The sequence below is a fragment of the Petromyzon marinus genome, chromosome 83 (assembly GCF_048934315.1).
Source record: "Petromyzon marinus isolate PM22_M1 ecotype Great Lakes invasive population chromosome 83, UKy_Petmar_22M1.pri1.0, whole genome shotgun sequence".
Taxonomy (NCBI): Eukaryota; Metazoa; Chordata; class Hyperoartia; order Petromyzontiformes; family Petromyzontidae; genus Petromyzon; species Petromyzon marinus.
In genome coordinates this window covers 5,772,655-5,800,643 of record NC_133748.1, presented here as the reverse complement: position 1 = coordinate 5,800,643, position 27,989 = coordinate 5,772,655, and the positions used below count along the sequence as shown (strand labels likewise).

Here is a 27,989-nt window from a genome sequence, read left to right as displayed (position 1 = left end):
GGTGGGAGTGGAGGTGGGGTAGGGTGTAGAGGTGGGAGTGGAGGTGGGGTAGGGTGTAAAGGTGGGAGTGAAGGTGGGGTAGGGTGTAGAGGTGGGAGTGGAGGTGGGGTAGGGTGTAGAGGTGGGAGTGGAGGTGTTGAGGTAAAATAATTCCGCCACCTCTAAGGAAGTTGACTCCCCAGAGCAGCGTTCTGAGAGACCGCGCGTAGCGAGCAGGGGACTCAGGTGGGTGGCGTTCTCCCTCTTCGGTGCACGGACATGGGACGACGATTCCATGACGATGATGATCATAGTGTAGATGCCCAGACACGGGCCCACGGGCCCACGGTTGTGTTGTAGTTGACAGCCTAAATACTCTGTGGGTGTACTGTACTCTGTGGGTTTACTGTACTCTGTGGGTGTACTGTACTCTGTGGGTGTACTGTACTCTGTGGGTGTACTGTACTCTGTTGGTGTACTGTACTCTGTGTATATGTGTACTGTACTCTGTGTGTATGTACTGTACTCTGTGTGTATGTACTGTACTCTGTGTGTATGTGCACTGTACTCTGTATGTGTACTGTACTCTGTGTACTGTACTCTGTGTACGTGTACTGTACTCTGTACTGTACTCTGTGTGTATGTGTACTGTACTCTGTGTGTACCGTACACACTCTGTGTAGTCTGTGTATACTGTGTGTATACTGTGTGGTGTAGTCTGTGTGTACTGTGTGTACACTGTGTATACTGTGTGGTGTAGTCTGTGTGTACTGTGTGGTGTAGTCTGTGTGTACACTGTGTATACTGTGTACACTGTGTATACTGTGTGGTGTAGTCTGTGTGTACTGTGTGTACACTGTGTATACTGTGTGGTGTAGTCTGTGTGTACTGTGTGGTGTAGTCTGTGTGTACACTGTGTATACTGTGTGGTGTAGTCTTGTGTAGTCTGTGTGTACACTGTGTATACTGTGTACACTATGTATACTGTGTGGTGTAGTCTGTATGTACTGTGTGTACACTGTATACTGTGTGGTGTAGTCTGTGTGTACTGTGTGGTGTAGTCTGTGTTTACTGTGTGTACACTGTGTATACTGTGTGGTGTAGTCTGTGTGTGTACTGTGTGTACACTGTGTATACTGTGTGGTGTAGTCTGTGTGTACACTGTGTATACTGTGTGATGTAGTCTGTGTGTACTGTGTGGTGTAGTCTGTGTGTACACTGTATACTGTGGTGTAGTCTGTGTACACTGTGTGTACTGTGTGGTGTAGTCTGTGTGTACTGTGTGTACACTGTGTATACTGTGTGGTGTAGTCTGTGTGTACTGTGTGGTGTAGTCTGTGTGTACACTGTATACTGTGGTGTAGTCTGTGTACACTGTGTGTACTGTGTGGTGTAGTCTGTGTGTACACTGTGTGGTGTACTCTGTGTGTACTGTGTGGTGTAGTCTGTGTGTACACTGTGTATAATGTGTGGTGTAGTCTGTGTGTACTGTATGGTGTAGTCTGTGTGTACACTGTGTATACTGTGTGGTGTAGTCTGTGTGTACTGTGTGTACACTGTAGATACTGTGTGGTGTAGTCTGTGTGTACAGTGTATACTGTGTGGTGTAGTCTGTGTGTACTGTGTGGTGTAGTCTGTGTGTACAGTGTGTACACTGGGTATACTGTGTGGTGTAGTCTGTGTAGACTGTGTGTACACTGTGTGTACTGTGTGTACACTGTGTATACTGTGTGGTGTAGTCTGTCTCTGCATTGTGTGCATACTATGTGTACACTGTTTATACTGTGTGGTGTGCTGTGTTTGTGTGTACACTGTTTATACTGTGTGGTGTGCTGTGTTTGTGTGTACACTGTTTATACTGGGTGGTGTGCTGTGTTTGTGTGTACACTGTTTATACTGTGTGGTGTGCTGTGTTTGTGTGTACACTGTCTATACTGGGTTGTGTAATCTGTGTGTACTGACTGTACACTATTTATGTTACATGGTGGACTGTATGAGTGTATATATACTGTGTTTACACTGTATATACTGTGTGTGTACTGACAATGTGTACACTGTGTATACAGCGTGGTGTACTCTGTGTATGTGCTGGCTGAGTGTACTTTGTGTATACTGTGTGGTGTATTGTGTGTGTGGACTAATGTGTGCACACTGCATACTGTGTGGTGTACTCTGTGTGCATTGACTGTGTTTACACTGTGTAGACTGGTTTATTATTGTGTGAACTGACTGTAAGTACACTGTATACCAGGGGTCGGGAACCTTTTTGACTAAGAGAGCCATGAAAGCAAAAAAATTGGAAATTTATTTCAGTGAGAGCCATATAATATATTTTAAAAGTGAATTCAACTAAATGTCAGTATAATAAGCCTCTGAATTTATTCTTTTTAATAATGTTGTTATAACACTCACCATTAATGCGACTTCTGGTGCTGCATGGATTTGCTGATGTCTTTGTAGTCGGGTTGGTACTTGGTGAGGTTAAGCTTCATGCAGGCGTTGAGGCTTTCATCCGTTAAACGTGATCGTAGGTTGGACTTGATGTTTTTAAGATGTGAGAATGACTGCTCACATGCATACGTAGATCCAAACATGGTCAATACAGCAATACTCACACGCTGCAGTGTGTGGTATGTGACAGGAAGCGCGTTCCAAGTTTTGAGAATCAGCTGGTCTTCGGGTTGGAGTTTTTTCATTTCTGTCCACATGTGCTTGCTCGCCAACTCCGCTTTCTGTCGTGTGATTCTTTCCAAATCTTCATTCAGTGACTTGAACTTATTCACCCACATGTCTGAGGCCTTCAGGTCAGCCACTTCTGCTTCAAAATCTCTGACGGAGACACCAGGGATGTAATTCAGGTCGGCTGTGTTCAGTGAACACTCGTTTGGATGGGTGATGAACTTAAAAAGACGAGTGTGCTCACGAAATTCTCCAAAGCGTGCTTTGAAGGACTGTAGGAGACTGGATGTGCAGCCAGCTAGCTGGTGGAGATCAAGGTTTTGAATGGGCTCACTTGCTGTGCATGCATCTTTAAATTGGCTCAGTTTTTCAAAATGTAGTAAACGACCTGTTTCAAGATCCGTGATGAAAAGCTCCAGCTTGTTTTCAAAAGCAAATACAGCTTGTTGAAGGGATAACACTGTATTTCCAATGCCTTGCATTTTCACGTTGAGCTGGTTCAGATGTTCAGTCAGATCTACGAGATAGTAAAACTTGAGGAGCCACTCGGTGTCGGCTAGCTCAGGATGCCCGACGCCTTTCATTTCAAGGAAAGTCCGGATTTCGTTCAGGCAAGCCGCAAAACGGCTAAGCACCTTCCCTCTTGACAACCAACGCACATTGCTGTGCAAAAGCAGACCAGGATAGTTATTTACAACTTCATCCAGCAGTGTTTTAAACTGGCGATCATTTAAGGCTCGGGCAACAATAAAGTTGATCACACGAATGACCAGCGACATCACTTCGCCAAACTGCCTGTCACACATCTGAGCACAAAGTGCCTCCTGGTGTATAATGCAATGGAAACTTAGGATGGGTCTATTTTCATGTTCACGGAGAAGCGCCACAAATGCTTTGTTTTTCCCCACCATACACGGAGCACCATCAGTACACACTGAGAGAAGTTTATCCATAGGTAGACTTTTTTCTTGAGCAAACTCCATGAAAGACTTGAATAAATCCTCACCTCTTGTGGACTCTTTTAATGGCAGAACAGCAAGACTTTCTTCGCGCAGTGTGTCACCAACAGCATATCTTGCAATCACGCTGAACTGCGACAAATGGCTCACGTCTGTTGACTCATCCAAAGCCAGAGAAAAGAACGGCGCTGCATTTATGTCCTTCACTTGCGTTTCCTCCACTTTGTTTGCCATCACGATGGTACGATCATGAACAGTTCTTGCCGACAGAGGCATGTCTTGTATCCGTTTGATTATCTTGTCTTTGTTCGGAAGATCATCAAAAAGTTCATTGGCTACATTCAGCATGAACGTTTTAGCATACTCGCCATCTGTGAATGGTTTTCCGTTCCTCACTATTGCTAAAGAACCAGCAAAGCTAGCCGAATTATAGTCACCTTGCCGGGTCCATACGCGGAGTTGCTGCTGGCTAGCTTGCACCCTGCTCAGCTCTTGGCACGCTTTCTTTCTGCTGTCTCCCGCAGGGTATTTTGATGCAAAGGTAGCGTGGCGCGTGTCGAAGTGCCGCTTTACATTCGACCGTTTCAACGATGTAATTTTGTCATTGCAAATTAGACACACCGCAGAACCCGCTCTCTCCACAAAGGCGAATTCTTCGGTCCATTCGTCCTGAAATGTACGATACTCGTCGTCTTTTTTTCTTTTCGCCATCTTCTTCGTCGAAGGGTTAGCTTTGAGCTAATGACCGAGCAGACGCAGTCTCAGACTGATTCAAAAGGGGGCGTTTACCTGTTTTACCCAGCAACGGCAAACGTAGGCCAGTATCATCCAATTAAAATAATGGACAATTGCTCCTGCAGCCCTGAACAGGACATGCGCAGTGAAAAATCGATGGATGGATTAAAACAAGTGAGAATATTTTGTTTTATCTGCGAGCCATATGCAATCATCAAAAGAGCCACATCTGGCTCGCGAGCCATAGGTTCCCGACCCCTGCTGTATACTGTATGGTGTAATCTGCGTTTGTGTACTGTGTGTGTACTCGGTGTATACTGTGTGGTTTACTCTCTGTGTGTGTACTGACTGAGTGTGGTATACTAACAGTATATATTCAGTGTGTATTGTAGTTTTGTAGTGTTGTCGATTTAATTCTCTGATCCATAACTCTTTACTGGACATCTGAAACAAAGAGCTTCATAGCTCCATCCGGATTACTCCTTCAGTTGATAAATACAGATCCTCATATTGTCTATAACAGCGGCGCCAACCCGATTGGTCGCGTTAACCAGTAAACCCCAAGGAATCATAACCTGGCCAACAATTACGTGGCCTTGAGGGGGGTGGTGGCTTTGACGGCTTCTTCGTTCTGTGGCAGGGTCAGATTTCGGCCTCGGCTAAGTGAGCTACAGCTAAGTCAGCCTGGCATTCATTAACGACGGGGGCCCTCTTAAGCATGAACAAAACTTACAATCGTACACACGTTCTACTTTTTTTTACATAGCCCGTTGAAAAATAGAAATATCTTAGGGCCCCAGCATTGTCATAAATCGCCCATGCTTGGGGCTCTGCGTATCTCCACTTCACGGTAGCTACGTAGATGTTAGCTACCTCGCCCGGGGTACAGGAGGTCGTGGGTTCCATCCCGACCCTGACGATGCCTGCTGCTGTTTATTTGTAATTTTTGTCTCTCCCCGTGGTTGTCACTGCGTGGATTTTTCTCCGGGTTCTCCGGTTGTTCCCTCCCCTTCAGAATCAACGTGATACGTTTAGAGTATTTGGCTGCAGCTTTAAATCTCCACATAATGGTGATGATAATGAGCCACTTCGTTGAGCTATAATTTGTGGTGACCAGGTCGCTTCTGAAAAAGATCTACACAGCTCAGTGGACCTTACCTGGTAAAATTAACATAGATTAGTCTATATGTATCTCTGTATTTCTATGCATCTCTCTGGTGTCTCTATGGGTATCTGTTTACTGTATTTTAATTCCGATATGATGGGGCCTCTTAAGCTCGACGTAGCTTAGGGCCCCAGCATTTTCATAACCTGGCCCTGTTCCACGGTGACATCGATCAATTAATCAGTCTTTGTTTTACTTGCTAATCTCGCCCTCAAGCAGGCACCAGTGCAGATTTCCCCGCACCTCCATGTAGCATGGTTGGTTATTTACGGTGTGAAATAAGTTTAATAAACATGCATATAAACCTGTATGGTTCTCATTGCATATCTGTGCGTCTCTATGAATCCCTAGGCATTTTGATCACTGTAAATTTGGATGTGATGATAAGCTACTTCTTTGAGCTATAATTTGTGGCCTGGTTGCTTCTAAAAAATAACTACATAGCTCGGTGAGCCTTACCTGTTGAAATAACGAAAAAATATAGTTTAGTTGAAATAATTTTTAAACGGGAAATGAAATAAATAAAGAAGCAGATACAGGGTAGACGAGTCTGACCAGGTGCGTCTTGCACAGAGCACGATTATTGAGCGCGATGCTCGACACGTTTTGGATGTCGCTATTGCAGATACGCAATTGCCCTTCGGAAGAACAAGTTTGATCTAAAGTTCAGCCATTCCGCAAACACCCTCGTGCTCAGCTGTTGTCAAGTCGCCCCACTTTTCCGGAGGACAGAACACAACGCAGAGATACACCTACTCAAAATTGTCTCCAAACTTTATGATTTTGTTGTTGTTGATGTCTATTTCGACCACCTGTCCCACCTCGTTAGGATTTGCGGGAGCAGAGGGACAGCAGACCGGATCGGCTCCACTCAGCATGGCAGCGGCGGCAGCAGCAGGTGGCCGGGACCGGGGCCTGGAGGAGGAGCTGACTTGCTCCATCTGCCTGCACCTCTACGTCGACCCCGTGCTGCTGGGCTGCCCACACACCTTCTGCAGAGAGTGCATCGTGAGCGTGTGGCGCGACGGTGCCTGCGCCTGCCCCGAGTGCCGCAGGGTCTTGCCCTTTGGCTCCAAGGAGGAGATGCGGAAGCAGCTCGAGAAAAACTTCAAGCTGGCCAGCATCGTGGACAGGTTCTGTTCCCGGGAAAATATAGTTAGTTGGTTAGTTGGTCGGTTAGTCCATTGGTTTAGTGAATTACATTTGTTGAGCCAGCTGGCTCGGATTGGGAAAAATTAGCCCACTTTTCACAAAGTCTCTGTCTATCTCTATGTGTCTCTATGTAACTCTGTGAGTCTCCCATGTGTCTATATGTATCTCTATGAGTCGCAATATAGCTCTATGAGTCTATGTATCCCTTTCTTATTCTTTTGTATGGCATTTTTGGGGACAGCAACAGATAACAAATTGATTTCTAGATTTGATATTGATTCGACTTCTCCAGGAGTAGCCGCATGTATTTGTTTCAGATCGCCATTGAATGATCTGATATGTTGCACGATCTGAGATCTTGGACCACAGTCACAAGTGTCCACATCTTCCACGGAGTGTCCGGATCTGATTCAAGGAGGACCAGATCTTCTTCGGTAGATGAGATCCTGTTTGGAGGATTTCAGGGTCGCTGATGATGGGTTTCTGCAAGATTTTGGTGTTTGTCCAGGTTTCCTCTCATCGTGCTTTGGTGGTCTTGTCATCATCATGTATGTTCCTTGCATATTGCCAGAAAAGTTTTCTGGATTTGAGCCTGTGTGGTGGGGTCATGGAGATGTCTTTGTTTATTGGGAGGTTTGGATTTACGATGGCCTTGCAGTACTCCGTCATAGATGCAGCATCGCGACAGAGCTGCGTAGGATCGATATTTGCGAGGACCGAAAGCCACTGCAACGGTGTGCTCTTTAGCATCCCTGAGATGATCCTCATGGATGCATTTACCTTTGTGTCCACCACCTTTGTGTGCACGCTTTTGTTCCAGGCTCAGGCACAATATCCTGCCGCAGAGAAGAATAGTGCTGTGGGGGCCGTCCGGAGGGTTGTTGCAATTTGCTCCCCATGTTGTTCCGGCCAGTTTATGAACGAGATTAACTCGCAATTTTGTTTTTACAGCAGTATTCTGCAGGTTTTGTGCAAGGTGAGGCTGCTGGCAAGAGTTACACGGAGGTATTTGATGTACTTGTCGTGCTGGACCTCTTCGCCACAGAAAGTGACGGCCAGTTTCTGGTCGGCGCTTGCATTGTTCAGGTGGAATAACGTTACAACAGTTTTCCTTGGGTTTGGGCGGAGCCTCCAGTACTTGAAGTACGTTTCAAGTTTCTTGAGGTCTTCGCACAGGTCATTTTGCACCTCAATTTTGAGTCGTTCTTTGGACGGCAAGTGCTAGGTCATCGGCGTAGCCAAATTTCCGGCCGACGGTGACAGGGAGGTCACTTATATCTATATGTTAAAAGTGCCACAGCAAGCACTGATCCTTGTGGGAGCCCGTTACTGAGGAAGTGGGCTCTGCTGACAGTGTTCTCTAGGTGGACACGGTATGGCCGGTTGGACAGTAGCGATGATAGAAGTCTGAGGGTTTGCTGGGATCTGATGACCTTAGACAGCTTTAGCATGAGGCCTTCCCACCATACTGTGTCATAGGCCAGTGATTGGTCGATGAAAGCGGCCCCTGTGATGTTTTTGCACTTGTAGCCAGCTTTAATGTGTGTGGTGAGTTACAACACTTGATAGCAAATGCTGTGGCCAGGGCTGAAGCCAGCCTGTTCAGTTGGTATAGTTTCCTCGAAGATCGGTCACATACAGGTCAGTAGCATCCTCTATAGAATTCTGTACACTGTAAAAAGCAGGGATATGGGGCAGAACTTATTTGGGTTTGTGGTTGATTTCCAGAATGGCAATGACCTTCATTTGTCGCCATTTTTGGGGAATTTGCCTAAGGAAATAATGTCTGAAAACAATCTGGCCAGCCAGTGGCATCCTTTTTGGCCAAGGTGTTTAAGGAACTCGGGATAAATCCCATTTAATCCTGTGGCCTTTCCTGATCTGGTGGCTTTTATGGCATCAATGACCTCTTCTTCATTGAAGGGGGATAACAAGGCTGTTGTCGGTGCACATTCCGCTATTAATTGGTGGAGTTTTCATTTCACTCGCTATCTTGTTTGCCGATCTGTAGAGATCTTTCCATTCAATAGCATCTGTGTGGCGATGGCATTGATGGGTACATTGGCGGTCTTGTTTCTTGGTGGTGGTGCCGCTCCTTGGTATCTCAGGAGGCACCAGGCTTTATGGCTTGAGTGCGTAAAATCTAATGACTGCATCGCTTCTGTCCACCTTTGGCTCCTGGATTCATTTAGGAAGTCCAGGAGAGCTTTTCCACACTCTGGGCTTCCTGACTCTGTTTTTCTGGAGCAGGAACTCGCTTTTTCCTTTCCAGCATGGAGTGTATTCTGCCCAGTAACTCCATGGAATTTGTGAGCGGGCTGCTTGAGGACAATCTTGGTGAAACGTTCATAGTTTTCTGACTTTGGTGGATTCTGATAGACAGTGCACACGATGGCTTCAATAAAAGGTTCCCAGTTGCACTTTCTTAAGTTGCATCATGGCACAGGGATGGACGTGATCATCAGAATTTTGACCCTGATATGCACCGAGCCTGGCCTGTGCTAACTGTTCGGGAATTGTCCAGAACCATTCTGGAAGCACACGGCAGTTCACCCGAACTTGAACACGACACAAAGCACAGGTAAAGGTTTGAATTCTTCCTCCATCGTGCGGAATGGATGGTGCCTTCATCTTTAGCGTCAAACAGAATGAACAGGTAACTAGTTGCTGCCCAGTCGATGACCTATTCATCGGCAAAAACCGCGGGATTGGTCACAGCAGGCAGCATGTTTGGGCTCCATGTGGTTCTTGGAGGTTTATATACATTTATCACAGATACATAATTGATTTTGACGATGATGATGGCTGTCAGTATGTTGTTTTCTGCGTTCATTGTGGTGAGGTCCTTGAAATGGAATTTCACGTGACGTTGGTAGTCCCTGCTTAGGATGGTGGTAGCTGGCTCTCGTCGTCGGCTGTACAGGAAATTATTGGAGCAGGAGCGTGTCGAACCATCTGGATTATGAGGAAACGTCCCAGCAAGTCGCACTTGGGCCTTGATAGGTGCCTCTACGTTTAGATGGCAAACACGTAGTGACGGCCCTATTCTGCGGTAAGTTTGGCCATGAAAAGTATCTTTGGTGTTGTAATCCTGATCAGGAGGGCCATTTTGGCATTCAATCGCTGGGATGATAACATTAGTTTGTGACAAGCACGTAACAGTGCAGACCATGGAAAGATTGCCATCTTCTCCACCTATATATCACATTTAGTCTCTATGTATCTCTTAGTCTCTGTATCTCTATAAATCTCCTATGTGTCCCTAATGAGTCTATATGTCTATGAGTCTATATGTATCTCATCTCTATGAGTCTGTTTAACACGTAGGCTTTCGCGCCCAATATCCTCCATAATACATGTTTTTTGGGTTAGATCACAAATATATAAATGTGTCGTTAAACACGCCACCACCTGACACAGCCAATTTAGTAAGGTTTGTCACGTAGACAGAACATGCCAATTCGTTACTAGTACAGGACACAGCATTTACAAGTTGAGTACTCAGATTGTCAATGTTGTGGTTTTGCTCTCCAACACACCGGTGTGCTGTATTAGTAACAAATTGGCATGATATTTTTAATTGAGAAACCTTACTAATTGGCTGTGTCCGGTGGTGACGGGTTTAACAACATATTTATGTATTTACTCTATGAGTCTCTATGTATCTCTAAACATTTCTATGTATCCCTGTGAGTTTCTGTGTATGTTTATGAGTATCGAAATATCGTGATCTCTACGAATCTATACGTATCGCTACGTATCTCTATGAGTATGTATCTCTGTGGCTCTGAATCTCGATGTATCTCTATGAGTCTGTTTGTTCGTGTTACTCACCTTACATTAAAACTGACAGCATTTCAGAATAAGAGTTAAAATTAAACAACATTATTTCCTATGATATGTTAATTCGAAATAGTTATTTTCTCTCTCTCTCTGTATGGCACTCTGAAGCCCTATTTTTGGGTCTGCTGCGCCTTATAAATACGAAGAGTAATAATAAAGAGTGATCAAGGTAAAAGTAAGAAAACGGTTGCACCAAAGAAGAGAGACAACCTAATGATGCAGGCATTGATGGGAAGGAAACTGGCACTATTTGGACACAACAGAATGTTTTAAGTGTGGTGTTGTTGTTTGAGAAAAAATGAAAGGAACTGGAAAGAGTGAAGGACCAAAACAGAGAATGGCTTGACGACGTTATAAGAGATTGGTGCTAGAAAGATATGGTACTACTTGAATCATATTGGCACTACAAGACAGAGAAAAGTGGAAACTAATGACAATTTGCAGTGGCCACCTACTATGGGGGCTATCAGCCCATGGATCATAATGATAAATAATTACAAAAGGCATCAAGCTACAGAGGTAGTCTTGTGACATTGTTCGTGATTGTATAACATGTTGTGGATTTACAGAGCAGGCATGCTGCAACCGCATCTTAAGACGCTGCTGTGCAGAAACAGAGCGAGTACACAACCCACAACATGCTGTATACCATAACCGAGGTTTTTTTGGGTTAGATCACGTAAATATAAATGTGTCAGTAAACCTGCCACCACCCAAAACAGCCAATTAGTAAGGTTTGTCACGTAAACAAAACATGCCAATTCGTTACTAGTTCAGAACACCGGTGTGTTGGACAGTAATTCCACAACATTTACAACATACCATGTATGTATGTTGAACCTCTTTCATACCGTACATAGCCAACCATGCTAATTGGAGGTGACGGGGGAAGGACAACAAACTAAACTCAATAAAGGTCCCGGTCTCTGGAATTGTCATCTGGTTAAACAAAATATACTTGAAACGTGAAACTGTCTTTTGTCTTGCGAGTCCCTACTCATGTTTCGTGACAGTACAATACTAAACTAAACTCTTTTACATTTTACCAGATAAGGCCCACTGAGTTATATAGCTCTTTTTCAGAAGTGACCTGTCTATAACAAATGAATGCTCAACCAATTGGCTTATTATCACGTGGAAATTCATAACTCAAGTCAAATACTCTAAGCGCATGATTCTAAACGTGGAGTGGGAAAAATGGAGGACCGGGAGAAAAATCCATGAAATCACCATGGGAGAGGGAGGCAGACTCCAAATATACAGAAGCAGCCATTGTCAGGGTATGGGATCGAACACGACCTCCTGCATACCAGGCGAGGTACTTAACATCTCAGCACCGCGGTACCCCAGTGTTTATTATAAATGCAGAGGAAACAACTTGACAACAAGGGAAACATCCATAAGATCACAGGGAGAATGAACACCCACACTCTAAATGTATAGCAGATATCGGGGTCGGGATCGAACCCACGACCTCCTGTGCACCAGCCAAGGTAGTTAACATCTTGCCACCGTGGTGCCCCAATGTGGACAAGTGAGCTACAGGAGATCCGGCCACTATTCATGGTCGCTCAGTGAAGACGGTTTGTACCCATAGGTTCTCAAGTCTCAGCACGGAAGGGGAACGGCCGCTGAAGGAGCTCAACCCGAGCTTGGCACGAGTGAGGCTCCTGAATCTGGACCTCTGTGCTCAGCATGGCAAGGCACTCGCCATGTTCTGCCGGGAGCACGGTGCGTTTGTGTGCACTGACTGCGTCACGAGCGGTGCGCACCGGGGCCACAAGCTAATGTCAGCAGAGGAGGTTGGTCGGCAGGCAAAGGTGAGGTGCTCTGAGCGCGGCGACCGCGTGGTGATGGTGGTGGTTGTGGTGATGATGGTGGTTGTGGTGATGGTGGTGGTAGCGATGGTGATGGTGGTAGTGGTGGTGATGTTGGTGCCGGACGGTAAAGCTATGGTGAGCAGTGCCATGTAGGGAGGGCGAATTTACATTGGCCATTCCCCTCATCGCATTTGTAGCCACCACAGCATCCAAAGTGTGCTCTAGACAGGTGCGAGGGGCTGGTAACCCCTCCACCTTCAATTATCACTAATCCACGAAAAAAATATACAGCTAAGCTTGTGCCGGAGGCCCCGGGGGGATAGTCATCTATGATGTCTCCTGGCCAAACGACATTTGGCGGAGCCAGGAGATTGAATCCTTACCCTCGGGGTTACTCCAGAAAGAGCAAAAAGCCACTACGGGTGGCCACGTGGAATGTTCGAATGCTCACTGCGGAGGAGAGGCTGTCATTCCTCTGTCGGGAGCTCGACCAGTACCACCTGTATCTCTGGTATTCAGGAGGTCCGGTGGACCGGCTCTGGGTCCTGCCTACCATGAGGGGTAGACAGTCCTCTACTCGGGGCAGGAGACTGCCAAACAACAGGCAGTGGCTCTTCTTCTGAATAAAATAATGAAGGAGGTGTGGGAGCGTGGCGGTGAGGTGTGGGAAGCTGTAAGCCACAGGCTACTTTGGGCTCCCCTTCCTATAAACCAGAGGCGAGGAGTGGTGGTCGTGGTTACTTATGCCCCCACCGAAGATGAACATCAGTGGAGGGATGCAGGCAAGGCCGATGAGTCAGATGCCGTTTATGACCTCCAGTCACAAGTGGCCCCTCAGGATAGTCATCCTGTTGGGTGACTTTAATGCCCGAGTTGGTCATGATGCTGGCACCTGGTCTGAAGTGATGGGAAGGCATGGGCCGGATCAGCTCAATAACATCGGTAGGAGGCTGCTGGCTTTTGTGCAGCCCATGATCTTGTAATTACCAAGACGCTTCTCCGGCATCGGCACATCCACCCAACATCATGGATGCACACCAGGTCAAAGCAAGAACATCTGCTGGACTATATAGTGACAGAACAGTGGATGCAGACCCATATCCTTGGTACCAGGACCCACTGTGAAGCTGATCTGCCCACTGACCATCGACTTATCATCTGTAAGATGCCCCTGCAATTCTTCCACTCTGCTTTTGGGTGGGTACCCAGGACCCCATTCAAACACACAATGACCTGATCTGAGCTAGCTGATGAAAGTTGCAAGCGAGAATTTCATCATTGCTTGCAGCTGAGGTTGACCTCGTCCTGGACTCCTCATGATGCTGAGAGGAAATGGGTGAGATTTAGGACTGTGGCTCATGCAGCTGCAATGGCTGCTTTAGATACATGATCCAAACCTCCCAGAGACTCTTGTGCACAGAGAAGGTATTCAGGCTGGCTGATAAAAAGCACCAGGCCCACTCTCACCATCTATAGCATCCCACATCAGAGAATGAGGAGGCTTACCGCAGCTTTCACTCGGAGGTTCGGAGAGCCGTGAGGAGCTGCAAGGACGGGTGGTGGTCGCGGGTTGCTGAGGAGATGGAGTCTGCCTCAGTTGCTCGCGACCACAAATCACTCTAACGCCATCAAAAACGTCATTTGCAGTGCCACAACTATCACCATCATTAGGGGAAAGAACGGTGATCAAATCTCCGGCCCCCAGGAACAGGTTTTCAGATTTGCTGAACATTTCTGTGAGGTCTTTGGGGAGAGGAAATCCCTCAGCCTGGAAAACATAATGGGGCAAAGTGGGGATGACCCTGCTGAGGCTGCAGTGTCTTGAATATTGGAAGACGTAGTCACCCCCTGTGAGTGGCTGGCTGAGGTGCCATCTGTTAAAGAAGAACAGAAGGCAATCCAGAGTCTGAGACCGGGAAACGCACCAGGCAGAGATGATCTCCCAAGGAAAATGCTGAGGGAGGGTTGCGTTTGGGCATAGACTGCCCTACATGACATCATAATAACAAACGGGATCACTGGACAGGTTCCACAGGATTGGAAGGATGCCCTGGTGGTCCCTCTCTTTAAGAAGGAGGACCGCACAGACTGTAACAACTACAGGGGCATCTCACTCCTCTGTGGTGGGAAAGGTTCTGGCAAGGATTATTCAACATCGCCTTGCAAGTCACGCTGAGGAGAGACTTGCGGAGCCCCAATGTGGTTTCAAGGCCTATGATATCATTAAAAGGTTATGGCTCTGGGCTGTTCTTCGTGCTTTCAGGAATCCCTTAGTCTCTGCTCACAATCATTAAGGACCTTAATGATGGTGAGCGAGCCCCGGGTTAAACTATGTGGCCGGGAGTCGGAGCCATTCCCTTTTCACCTTGGGGTGCGACAGGGATGTCCTCTGGCTCCCACATTACTTAACATCTATTTCGACTATGTAGTTCGTGAAGTTTTCAGTAGCTGTACTGGAGGAATTTTCATTTGGTACAGATATAATGGGAGGCTGATCAATGCCTGGATGCGGTCAAGGGATGGCTCCCTATTGGTCAACCATGTTACGTATGCCGATGATCTGGTGATTGCTGCTCACTGAGAGGAGGAGTTGGAGGCACTGCTGCTGAACCTGGAGCGTGCAACTAAGAGGTGGGGCCTTACCATCAGTCCCACCTAAACTAAGCACCTGCCTAGGTATTTTGTACCATCAGATACTCCACCCCCACAACTCTCAATTGGTGATGGGGCAGTTGTGGAGATAGTGGAGTGTTTCCCATACCTGAACAGTGTGCTCATGTCCGGCTCTGGTTTGACAGCAGAGGTCTTACTCCAGATCAGTCAAGCGGCATTAACTTTTCATCGGCTGCGTATCACTGTGGAAGCTACATGGTCTGTTGCTCCACACGAAGCTTTGGGTCTTCTCTGCCACTGTCATGCCCTCCCTTCTCTATGCTTGCAAAACGTGGACCCCCCTAATGAAACATCTTTGCCAGTTGGAAACATTTAAGCTGGCCTGCCTATGATCTATCCTGGGTTTAACAAGGTTGGATTGTGTAAGGAGCTCACAAATCTTTGAAAATTTTGGACAATGTCCCAGTGGTGAGCTCCTCCGGCAGGCAAGGCTGTGTTGGCTGGCCTAACCAAAAGCCGCCGCATGCCCTGTGCCGCTGGCGTGCAGGGGTCTGACTAGGAGCTTTGGATATGTTCGTACCTACTCCCGTCGCCACACCACTCAACGCCGCCAGACTTTTGTCCAGTTTTCCAGATGCTCGATTCACAGACGCAAAAGTGGATACCTGCGCAAAGAGTATATTTAGAGTGCAGTTGAGGGTGCGTAAGTCCCAACAGCACTTCTTCACTGCAATAGGGTGGAATCCAGTGCAAAGGGAGAACCCAGGATGACTGGCCCTCTTCCACAGTTGCAGGAGGCTGCCGGAGCTCCAGTCTATCGGAGGACCGCCTTTCGCGCGCCACCAGCACGTTGCTTTAATCTCAGGGTGTGCTCCCCTAGCTTTTGTCTTCCCAGACTTCTCCAGAAGGCAGTGGGAACACGGCTATAGACACAAAGACAGATACAACATTTTTTTTATTGTAATAATGTTAATAAATACATAGGTTTGAAGAAATAAAGTAGTGGGACTTGCGTACCTGTGCTTAATTTGTGTTCAACGATTTAGCTTTAAAAACATCTGGCATGTCTCACACCCCCAGAAAGGGCATCTCGCACCCCCAGGGGGTGCGTGCACCCCAGGTTTAGAACCACTGGTGTAGTGTATAGCGTAGTGTATAGTGTAGCGTATATTCGTGTCATGAATAGTAGTGTAGTATATCATTATCACGATCCATGAGGCAAGATAGGCCGGAGTAGGTGCCCACTGCACTTTTCTTCACTTGTTGTTTCCACTTTCTCCTCTGTCTTGAAGTGCAAATATGGCTCAAGTTAGTGGCTACATCTTTCTGGCACCAATCCCCTGATGACGCTTTCTTCAAGCCATAATTTTCTGTGTTTGGTTTTCCTTTCTTTCTGGTTCCTTACATTTTTTCTGAACAACAACAACAACCCTTTTCATTTAATGGGTAAATATCGTGTATGATTTTAATCGTTTTGCTATAGGCTTTTTTGTTTGGTTTGTTTTCTTCTTCTTAAAACAGGAATCCCTATCGCGGTCACTCCAACAACTTATGACACATAATGGGAAAGTTGCAGCAAGATTGAATATACTGAAGAACACGGAAGCCAATGTAGAGGTGAGACCCAATAACACAATAACACAAATTCCCATGAAATGAAGATGATTGATGATACAAATAATCGATTTTATTACCCTTCCTGGCAATAATAATAATAATTATAGAGTAGGTGTTTACGATGTTCAAACAGCAAATAGACACCAATTATATAATTCACTGTGTAACAAAATTCGTTTTTTTGTTCCTGGGTTGTAAGTAAGCAAAGTTTGTGGGGAATAATAGCCATTTTATATACTTTTGAGGCATAAGCAATTAGAAAATAACACTACCCAGGAACAAAAATCGTGTTACATCGTGAATTATCACGACAAAGCATGATCAAGTCTGCACCAACCACAACATCACACTTGTGGTAAAACGTAAAAACAAACGTGCTTTGATAGTAACATACCCACTAGCTTTGAAACAGAAAAAAGGCAGTTATATTGGCCAACCCGAGCTATTGATACTTTGATATTTGCATTGTCATCGTGCTGTGTTCGCCTTTTGGCGTTATACTTTGGTATAACACCAGGACCCCTTTTTTTTTACCAGTATCACTGATTGTCGTGCACCAATATCAGGATGATCACCTTGATACATCTGATGGTCATCTTGAAAAATCTTGATTCTGGTTGCAGGTCAATCAGTTCCAAGGAGAATGCCTACTTTATAATCAAAGCAGTTTTTTTGCATATTTTACCACAAGCATGGTGTGTGGTTAATGCAGACTTGATTAGGCCTTGTAGTGATAGTCGCTGTCCATTTCGGTTTTTGGGTGCCCTCGTGGCTAGGAGATGTTATCTCCCATGCCTCGTATGCAGGAGGTTGTGGGTTCGATCCCGACCCTGACGATGCCTGCTGCTGTATCTTTTGAGTTTGGTTCTCTCTCTCGCTCTTCTCATGGTTGTGTGGATTTGTCTCCAGGTCCCCTCTTTTTTCCGTACACATTTAGAATCAATGTCGGGCATTTAGATTATTTGACTGCTGCTTTAAATTTCCACCTGATGATAATAAGCTATTTGGTTGAGCTATCAAAAAATATGTTTGAACATCTTAACACCTCGTATTCTTATCAGAAACAGTAAAGCCTATTCTTACGTAATTCTGTCCTTCCTCCACGAATTCCTTTGTTTAGATCAATACCTCACATGCTCATTTTCGTGCTGCCCTTTGATTCAACACATTAATACCGATTCCACTTAATGCCGATATCAAACCGGCCACCACCCGACATAGCCAATTAGTATGGTGGTTTGTCATGCCAATAAAACGTGCCAATTTGATATTTTTGATTTAAAGCTTTCGTGACTGCAGTAATTCATATTCTTAGTTTTTTCGGTAAAGTCACATTGAAGAGAAACAACAAAATAACAAAATATATATAAAACAATAAAAAATTCTCACGACGTTTCGACCATAACTCAAACGGTCATCATCAGGTGTGTTGGTTTGCATGAATTTATTTTTTTAAAATATTTATTTTTAAACAGCGATTTGGCAGTTTGTCCAGGACTAGTCCATCTAGTCCTGGACAAACTGCCAAATCGCTGCGCGTGACGCCAACGTTTTTTATGGACTAGATGGACTAGTCCTGGACAAACTGCCAAATCGCTGCGCGTGACGCCAACGTTTTTTATAAATAAATAAATGTGCCGTTTAAAAATAAATTTATGCAAACCAACACACCTGATGATGACCGTTTGAGTTATGGTCGAAACGTCGTGAGAATTTTTTATTGTTTTATATATATTTTGTTATTTTGTTGTTTCTCTTCAACGTGACTTTATCGAAAAAACTAAGAATATGAATTTGATATTTGTTGGAGAGTAAAACCCCCCACAACATTTGCAATTCATATACTGATGTTTCGCCAGTAATTATAAACAACCAGCCATATCAGGTGACAGCCAGAATTGTGGAGAAATCCTCCTGTTTCGGTCTTAAATATATGAGAAATAAATGTGATGTCAATTGTGAACTAATCAGAAGAGAAGAGGGGGGGTTAATATATTAATATAAATTGCAATAGACATCTATTGGTTGGGTTTTTGCAAGCTGCCGTCATGCTGGTGTGGCGTGTTGCTGATGCTCCTACCAGCTAACTTTTGGCGAATTGAGCGGCAGCTCCGTCAATTGTTCTTTCTCGCACGCCACAGCATGTCCAATGCCCCTTCGCCTCCGCCAACCCACACTCTCATCCACGTGGCGAACTTTGGACGAATGACAGCTCGCAACTCACGTGGGTCATGCTCATCCATGCAGCGGTGGTACTTGTAGCTAAAACTGTAATCTTTTCACGCGGAAAATTTTATACTCGTCCCATTTCAGGGAACGTCGGCAGCTTTTGACAAATCCATAGACGACGCTTTTAACACTGCAATCAAGTCCCTCGAGGAAGAAAGGGCCACACTCAAGCAGTTGGCGCATGCAGAGCAGAGTAAACTATTGGGCCTAATCCATGGCCAGATGGCGCCCCGAGAGAAGATGGTCGCTGAGATGGTGGCTGTCACCAAAGAGGTGCAGGCGGCTTTGCAGGAAACGAATCACGTGCGGGCTATCCAGGTACGTGGAGAACAGAGGGCACCAGTAGTGTGGAAATCGTCAATAGCACCTTCTGCTACTGCTGCTGCATTGGCTGAACGAATACAGTGTTAAAAGGTCGTGTTCATGACACACACACACACAAAGTGCCTGCCACGAATGAACCACACAATACTTTTGGTGATCTCGTCAAGGAGCTGTATACCACCATCACGCGAACTCCTGTCATCCTCGCAGCAGCAGCAGCGGCGGTTATTGGCTCAGCCGTCGAACAAAAGCGGTCAACTCTTCATTTCGTGGCATTTTCAAACACGCTGCTTCTGCGGCCATCTGGGAAAATGTTTTCTTCTGATATTAGGAAGCCACTGAGAGCTACGATGCACCTTTACATCATCTAGATTGACAAACCCATTTCTTTAGTTTAACACGTAGGCTTTTTTTGTTGAAAGAGAAACCCTATTTTTGACTTAAAACCATTAAATTTGTATTTCAATTTTTTAAGTAAAGTCTTAGGCTCGCAAACCAACTGACCTGGAAGAACTAAAACATGGTATTGTGAATGCTGAGTCATCATGCATGCCTACAGCTGTGTTTTAAAATGTTTATTTTTTTCTGAACGATGGGCAACATATACAAGTTTATTAATAATTCGAGCATATCTAATCAATACCATAACATTAAATAAACTAAAACGTAAATGTCTATTACTTGCAGAATTCATATTAAATTCATATCAGCATCTCGAATAACAATACAGATATTCTTGGTTCTTTCGGTAAATTCATGTAGTAGGGAAACAATTAAATAATAAAAATATAAAACAATAAATTCTCACGACATTTTGACTGTGACACAAGCAATCATCATCAGGTGTGAAAACCTTCTACGTGACTTTACCGAAAGAACCAAGAATATGAATCCCTGCAGTCACGAAAGCTTTAAATCAAGACAATACAGATATTCAACTTTTTTTTGGTGTAGTATTCATTTTGGTACACTCCGTATATCAACATGAGATGAGGTTACCCTGAGATGGTGACCAGCTTACCAATGGATGTCTCACGCGTGCACCCCTGTCCCTCTGTCGCAGGTGAGCGGTGAGTTGGAGAGAAGGTAGGTCGGACACCTTCACGTCACTCCACCGCCACTCAACTCCCCAATCCCAGTTTAATTGAACATTCAAGATCCATGTTTTACTGGTACCACGATGGTGAATAAATAATATGCTCACTTTACCCTTCCCCGCAATGATAACACCGGAGTTGTATTAATATGTCGAGACACCTACGATCACAAGGCCATCATCAAGTTGTGTTCACCCGCACATCATACTTGTAGTGAAATGTGCAAACACACTTCCATCATAATAATCTACGCATTGTCCTCGGAACTGATTGGCCTACACCAGAGCTACAGTCTCCTTAATGGCCTTGTCATGAAGGAAGCTGTATTATTGCCATACTTTTATTTATCATCATCATGATAGTACCGACCCTGACGCCTGCTGCTGCATATTAGGAGTCTGCATGTCTCTCTCTGTCCTGGTGGTTGTGTGGATTTTTTCTCCGGGTTTTCCCTCCACATTTAGAAACATGCATCTAGACTATTTAGATTTTTTTTTTTGCTGCTGTAACCGTCAAATTTCTAAGCCACTTTGTTGAGTTATCATGTGTGTCCAGGTAGCTTTAAAAAAAAGTTATTACCTCAGTGGGCTTTGCCTGGTAAAATCGGGTTGGTTTTGTTTTATTTGTATGTGTTTGGGTCATTTGTTTTTTACCTTTCTTGTACTTTTCACTGCGATCATGTTTTTTTGTATTGTCTGTTTTAACGTTGTTACCCGTGCCTACTGGACATCTGTGAAAAAGAGCTTTATACCTCATCGGATTCCTCCAGGAGGCTGTTGCTCTGGTGCAGGCCAATCAATTTTGAAGACAATGCATACATTATTATTATCAGTGAACGTTTGTTTTCATGTTTTACAACACGCGTGATGTGTGGTTCACGCAGACGTGATGATGCCTTGCAATAAGGGGTGTGTCTATTTAGTGTTTGAACATCTTAACACAACTCCTGTATTATGATTCTTATTCTTACCGGGAAGGGTATTGCAAGCCTATTCTTTGTAATCATCTTGATACTGGCCAACAAAGGTTTTCCCATAGATCCACGATATAATCTTATTCCTTATTTGTTTATTCCACGTTCAGGATAACGGCCGTGATGATGAAGAACCCGCCAAATGACAACATCGTGACTAGAGACCTATTTTCATCCTTGCATGGCCTGCTGCAGAGTCTCTCCCCCAGAATCTCCAATTGGAAGACAGAAAACGCGATGCTCAGAAGTAAGTTTGTGTGCGTGCGTGCGGTGGCACAGTGGTTAACGAGTGGCTGCGTTGCGAACCAGGCGACCCAAGTTCAATTCCCGCTCATGGCGCACCAACACCAGTGATGATTATATGAACCGGTCCTGGGCCCCCAGCCCCCACCCCAGCTCAACTCATCCTCAAATGAGTACCTGGTGTGGTGTGTAGTATACATCGCCACTGGGGAGACAAATGTGCCCAGGTCTGGTGATAGCCAACCACCCCCTCAGCGCTGCTCGATAACAACACTTGCCCCTGCAGACTGCTACAGGCTATACAGGGGATATTTTTTATTTGGCATCAAAGTTGTGAAATAGAGAACACACTTAATAATAATATAATGAATAATAATTTACATTTGTAAAGTTCTGCATTTAATCCGTAGATCAACCAATGCGCCCCTGTGTATGGAAAGCCAGGAAATAAACAGAACCTGCAGAGGGCAAAAGGCCATAACTAGGCAGATGGTAAAGGCCAATTTACCCATTCACTCACCCACCTCACTCACTCACCCACCCACCCACTCACCCACCCACTCGCTCACCACACCTCACTCACTCACCCACTCATTTACTCACTCACCCACCCACACACTCACTTACCCACCCACTCGTTCACCTACCCACCCACTCACTCACCCACTCATTCACTCACCCACTAAATTACTCACTCACCCACTCACCGAATCACTCACCCACCGTTCCTGTTATCTATTTTGATAACGATGAAAACGCTAATAAGTGGTACATCTGATGATCGAATCTAATTAAACACGTATATTTATATAGCCCTTCACTCCAGGCGCTTGATGAACATGGCTTACAACACGGTGACACAGAATGGAATCGTGTAGTAGCGGGCTACCAGGTGGTTCTACTCAGGGGATCACGAAAGGGACTACAGGGGAGGGAAGGAGTAGAGGGGTGAGGAGGAGGGAAGAGGACGAGAATGGATAATGGAGAAGAGGTGTTGAGGCTCTAACCACCCTCCTGCTATCCGGAGGCTCACTGCCATGTGGGGGAAGTGGGATGCCCAGATCGCGTGCTGACTGAACACGACAGGTGCAAGCAGCTATTCCGCAAATGGAAATATATAAATGAAGGGAGTTACCAAATGCGTCAAACACGAATCTCACATTAATGTCACTACGTCTGTGTGACCACGCCATCCAAAAACAAAGGAAAGCTTCTGCCGCCTATGAATTCAGAGTTTGGGAACGAATGACTGCGACGACGTGAAGAGGCGCAAGAGAACGGGCGGCAGCGGTCCAGGCGAGCTACAGGAGGGAGAGGGGTGTTCCGTCAGCACGCAAACGACCTGCTGTGAAACACACCGAATCACAAGCGGGGGGTGGGGGGGGGACGCTGGTAGACAACTTGAATGGACACTCGAATGGGGCGCAAATGAGCGTGGAGAGGTCGCATGCATCGAATTGCACTGAGAGACAGAAAGGGTGCCGTACGCATTACAGAGAAAAAATGCAAAGGTTAGTGGCATCATCTTGACTTGGCAGGGAAACTTTTAGGGGGTTTGGGCTTTGGGCAGTTTACGTCGACTAGCAGGACCGATGGGTGATGTTGCAGACGAAGAGACAGAATGGCAGCCCAAGGTGGAAATGCACCTAAAAGGACACTCTCGCATGGAGATAGAGTGATAAGTTATCAGTTTGTGTGATGAAAAAAATTATATGCTTTATTACCCTTTCTGTAAAAAAAGAATAATACTACAGGAGGTGTTAAGATGTTCAAACACCAAATAGACACACCTTTTGCAAGGAATCATCAAGTCTGCATGACTCACACATCCTGTTGGTGGTAAAACATGCAAACAAACACGCTTTGATGATGTACACGCTGTCCTTGTGTATATAGTTAAGAGACAACCCAACGGTTATGTTTTTTGGCGATCGCACTCTTCGTACACCCCCCGAGTACCCGGTGTAACCACGGGCAGGTGAAACCTCTACTTAAACCCAAGATCTGAACGGTGGCAGCGCAGCTGTTTGGGATTCTCCAGCACCGTTGTTTGTCATTGTATCAACAACAGCAGAAGCAGTCCACCAGCTAAGGGAGCCGATGACTAACCGCTGTCCTTTCCGTGTGCGTTCTATGACCGAGAAGATTTCAGGAGTCCAACCCTTGATGAAGATACGCTGCACTACCAACTGGACGCCGACGACTGTGGCAAGGCCCTGAGCCTGTCTCGGCCCCTCAGGAGGCGTCGGGACGTGACGGAGGGCTGTGAGGCGTTCTCCTACTGGAGGCAAGCGCTGTGCGAGGAGGGCTACACCTCCGGGTTGCACTACTGGGAGGTGGACGTCAGCGAGTGCGTCGAGTGGTGTGTGGGCGTCTGCTATGGGTCGATGGAGCGGAGCGGCAATACCAGCGATGCGGAGCTGGGTGAAAATGCCGAGTCGTGGTGCATCAAATACAGAGACGATGATGACGACGACGACGATGGAAATCTGAGTGCCTTTCACGATGCAGAGCAAACCGACATTGAATTCAGCTGCGATGGTGGCCGTAGAGGCTGGCACATCGACAGGGTGGGCATTCTGCTGGACTGTGACATGGACCGACTGTCATTCTATGATGTTTCACAGGCACGGGTCCACTTGCACACCTACTACGTTGTGCAATACGATGGTCCACTCTTCCCTGCGTTCAAAGTCCTAGACGACAGCATCACAATAGCCACGTGTCCACGCTCCTGCGCAGGCCTCTGCTAGGATTCTCAGAAGAGGTGACGTGGACCCAGCATCAGAGCGCTCTGTGAGCATTGCTGTGTAGGTTAGCCGTTCTGGCACTGTTGCTCCCCCGGTTGATTACTGTCATAGATGTGCACTGTTCACGTCACCTTTGAGATAGATTTCTATAGACTCGCATAACTATCCACAGACTTAGTTCAACACAAATAGACTCAAATATCGACCTATTGATACCCACAGATTCAAATAGATACGCATAGACTCACATATATACTTATAGACTTGTATACATACCCACAGATTCACGTACAAATCTACAGACTAATATAGATAACCAGATATTTAGATGAACCCATATACTCACATAGATACCCACAGAATCACATATAAATTAATAGACTCAAATATAGACCCATATTCTCGCATAAATAACCACAGGTTCATGTAGAAATCAATAGACATACATAGATACCGATATATTCATATAGATACCCATAGACTCGCATAGATACCCATATACTCACATAGAAAACAATATAAACTCATGGCGTCATACAGAGCCTCATATATCTACGTGGGAAGTTGTGCTTATATGGTTGGAATCTCGGTTCCCAGGGACAATTATATTACGTGTGTTTGTGGACTTAATGGAATGTTTCGTTGTGGATGAGAGGCTCCCTCTCCTCTGTCATGAAATGGACCAGTACTGCCTGGACCTCTGAAATACAGGAGATCCGGTGAACCGGTTCTGGCTTCAATAATTTTGAGGGGAAGACAGCTCTCCACTCAGCATAGGAAACTGCCAAACAACAGGGATTGCCACTTCTTTTGAACAAAAGAATGAAGGGGGTGTGGGAGCGTGGCGGTGATGTCTAAGAAGCTGTAAGTTACAGTGTTGTATATATAGGCCTTTTTCCAAAATTGATATTAAGAATGATTTTGCCAATATATATTTTTTAATCATTCGTGGTGTCGCTTGGGGGCCAAAGGGGGTGAGATAAACCCCCCCTCCCCTCACAGCAGCTGCCTCTCACACTGGAACCAGGCAGCCGGATATAAGCCATAAAATATAATAAAACCCAAAACAAAGCGGGGGAATTACTAATGAGACACGCGGGAAATATACGTAGCCTCAAAGGCCCCCGTTTTAAGAGCACAGACAACCAGGCGCCATGAAGGAACAGGCAAATTCTACAATAATTTGCCTTTTCGTTTCTCTTAATACAACGGTTAATGTTCAGAACTTAGCGACAAAATGAGTCGACATAGACTGCCAACACAATCACTCCGATTAAAAACCAGACTACAGTCTACATAGTGGATTATTACTTCTCATACATATTTTAATACTAATGTTAATACTAATGTTATTCACCTTAAATTCTATTACCTTTTGCCATCTACGTGACTTTACAAAAACCAAGGGATATCAATTCCAGCAGTCAAGAAGCTTAACTGAAACTTAGCTATACCTCTAACCTTAGGACATCAAAATATAACTCGAGTTTAACAGCACAGATCCCTGGATACAGACGGGGGAACAAACGTTAATAAACCCTATGAACACACGTGAAATGACGATGTTAAATCACGAATCGTGGAAAACATAAACCAAATAATGATTATAAAGAGTTAAGCCAGGGGTCATCCAGGGGAGATGGGGCGAGGTGGGTCGATCACGTGACCAAGAGAAAAGGATTCCATAGATGAAGCCTCCCGGCCGCCTTGTCTCCTAGCAGCATGGGGTAGCAATAAAACCACAAAGGGAGAGACCACGACCCCCATTGAGATAGACAAAGGTGACACCCGACCGCGAAGGAAGGAGCCAGGCCTTGAGGAAACAACTTATCACCCCAATAAGTAGAACAAACACATACATACCCAAACGAGGGATGACAAAAACTCAGCAACAAGAATAAGCAAACATTAATGACTGCCAAAACACTCACTCCGATTAAAAACCAGACTAAAATCTACATAGTGGGTTATTACTTCTCATACATATTAATACTAATGTTATTCTTGGTTCTTTCGGTAAAGTCACGTAGAAGGGAAACAATAACATAATAAAACTGTATGTCCGGAATCCCTGGCGTCTACAAACTAAGTTGCCTCTGTGGTAGTAGTTACATTGGAGAAACCAAACGACATGTCTCAGACTGCATTCGTGAACACAAAGCAGACCTAAAACACGGTAGGACCAACACCGCAGCCGTGGTAGATCACTGTTATAATTCAGTAGGCTCACATGACATTGACTTCTCCAAGACAGAGGTTCTTTGCAAGCCATCTGGCTACCATGAGAGATTTGTTCATGAGGCTATCCACATATACAAACAAAGAGATAATTTCAACCGAGAAGATGGATTCTGGCTTAGCAATCATTGGAAGGATTTGATAAACCATTTCGGATCTTAATTGATTGTTCACGCTTATGGTGGCTTTCAGACCGCATCCATTATTTTCGTCTCCCCCCTCTTTTCCGAACATAGATGGACTCGTCCATCTGAACAAACTGTCAAATTGCTCTCCGTGGTGCTAACGTTAAAAAAACGCCACTTTTTTCAATTATTTTTCTTGTGGTTTTCACACTTGATGATGGTTGCTTGTGTTGCAATCGAAACGTCGTGAGATTTTGTTTTATATTTGTATTATTTTATTGTTTCCCTTCTACGTGACTTTACCGAAAGAACCAAGAATATGAATCCCTGCATTCACGAAAGCTTTAAATCAAAATACTAATGTAATTCACATTAAATTCTATTACATATTGCCGTCTACGTGACTTTACAAAAAACAAGGAATATGAATTCCAGCAGTCAAGAAGCTTAACTGAAACTTAGTTATACTTATGAACCTCAGGACATCAAAATATAACTCGAGTATAACAGCACAGATCCCTGGATACAGACGGGGGAACGGAAATTAATAAAACCCTAGGAACATACGTGGTGATACAATCTTAAAACACGAATCGTGGAAAACATAAACCCAATAATAATTATGAAGAGTTAAGCCGGGGGTCATCCAGGAGAGATGGGGCGAGGGGAGTCGATCACGTGACCAAGATAAATGTATTCCATAGACGAAGAGTCTCCCAACCACCTTTGTCTTCCAGCAGCACATGATAGAATTGCATACGCAGGCAGAGGGCATCTCTTATAAATAAAAAATCAAATGCCACGATGGAAGCACTGTAAACACTGCCACAAACATACCTTGAGTCACGTACAGAATCATAACTATAAAGTGGTACGGTATCAAGCTATAGGAGGTCAAATAAAATGTTTAACTTCAAAAGCCTCAACACACCCCTTTGTGAGAGGGAAAAGAATGTCACACCGGGAGGGAAGAGAAAAGGGGGGGGGGGAACTCCACCAGACAGGGGAACCCCCCCTCCTTCCAGATTAATTATTGCAGAGGGTGGAGAAGAAGGACGCACTCGGGAGCAATCTGGAGCATCTGTTTCCCTTTGATGGGGGGATAGCTGAGGAGGGGGACAAGAATCAAGCCAGGGTGAGACTTAACAGATGGCTTAATAAATGAGAACACACACACATGGACACACGTACAATCCTACCCCCCCCCCCCCCCCCCGCAGCATAGAGTGAAATCAAAGGAAGTTCCGGTCCTTTGTGAGAAGGCGAGCCAGAGGAAGAAATTTTTGCATAAAAAACAGATACGAGCCATACATCGCTATCACAGCTACCAGTGGCAGAAGACGGCGATCAACTACAGAAGATGACCAACCACAGAAGATAACAGCCAGCCACCGAGGGCGATCAGTCACCGAAGAGTTATGTGACGGCGGGAAACGTCAAGCAATCAA

The 27,989-nt window shown here is 45.3% G+C and overlaps 1 protein-coding gene across 2 annotated transcripts; it reads left to right on the top strand.

The window, feature by feature from the left end:
- Window positions 1–60: 60 nt before the first annotated feature.
- LOC142907793 (tripartite motif-containing protein 14-like) lies at window positions 61–27,989 on the top strand. Of its 2 annotated transcripts, XM_076057596.1 has the most exons (8): window positions 73–225; window positions 6,347–6,650; window positions 12,110–12,332; window positions 16,467–16,562; window positions 18,876–19,109; window positions 20,179–20,201; window positions 21,296–21,432; window positions 23,574–27,989. In XM_076057596.1, the coding sequence occupies exons 2-8, from the start codon at window positions 6,394–6,396 to the stop codon at window positions 24,179–24,181; spliced, it is 1,578 nt and encodes a 525-aa protein (XP_075913711.1). In that variant the 5' UTR covers window positions 73–225; window positions 6,347–6,393; the 3' UTR covers window positions 24,182–27,989. The 2 variants fall into 2 exon arrangements, with proteins under 2 accessions (XP_075913712.1, XP_075913711.1); XM_076057597.1 differs by lacking the exon at window positions 18,876–19,109 and having other exon boundaries at window positions 61–225.

Excerpts from the sequence above, each read along its gene's own strand:
- LOC142907793 (XM_076057596.1), top strand. The coding sequence starts at position 6,394 with ATGGCAGCGGCGGCAGCAGCAGGTGGCCGGGACCGGGGCCTGGAGGAG. Across the intron at positions 19,110-20,178 it reads ATCACGTGCGGGCTATCCAG|GTGAGCGGTGAGTTGGAGAG; the intron begins GTACGTGGAGAA and ends CCTCTGTCGCAG. Across the intron at positions 20,202-21,295 it reads AGCGGTGAGTTGGAGAGAAG|GATAACGGCCGTGATGATGA; the intron begins GTAGGTCGGACA and ends TTCCACGTTCAG.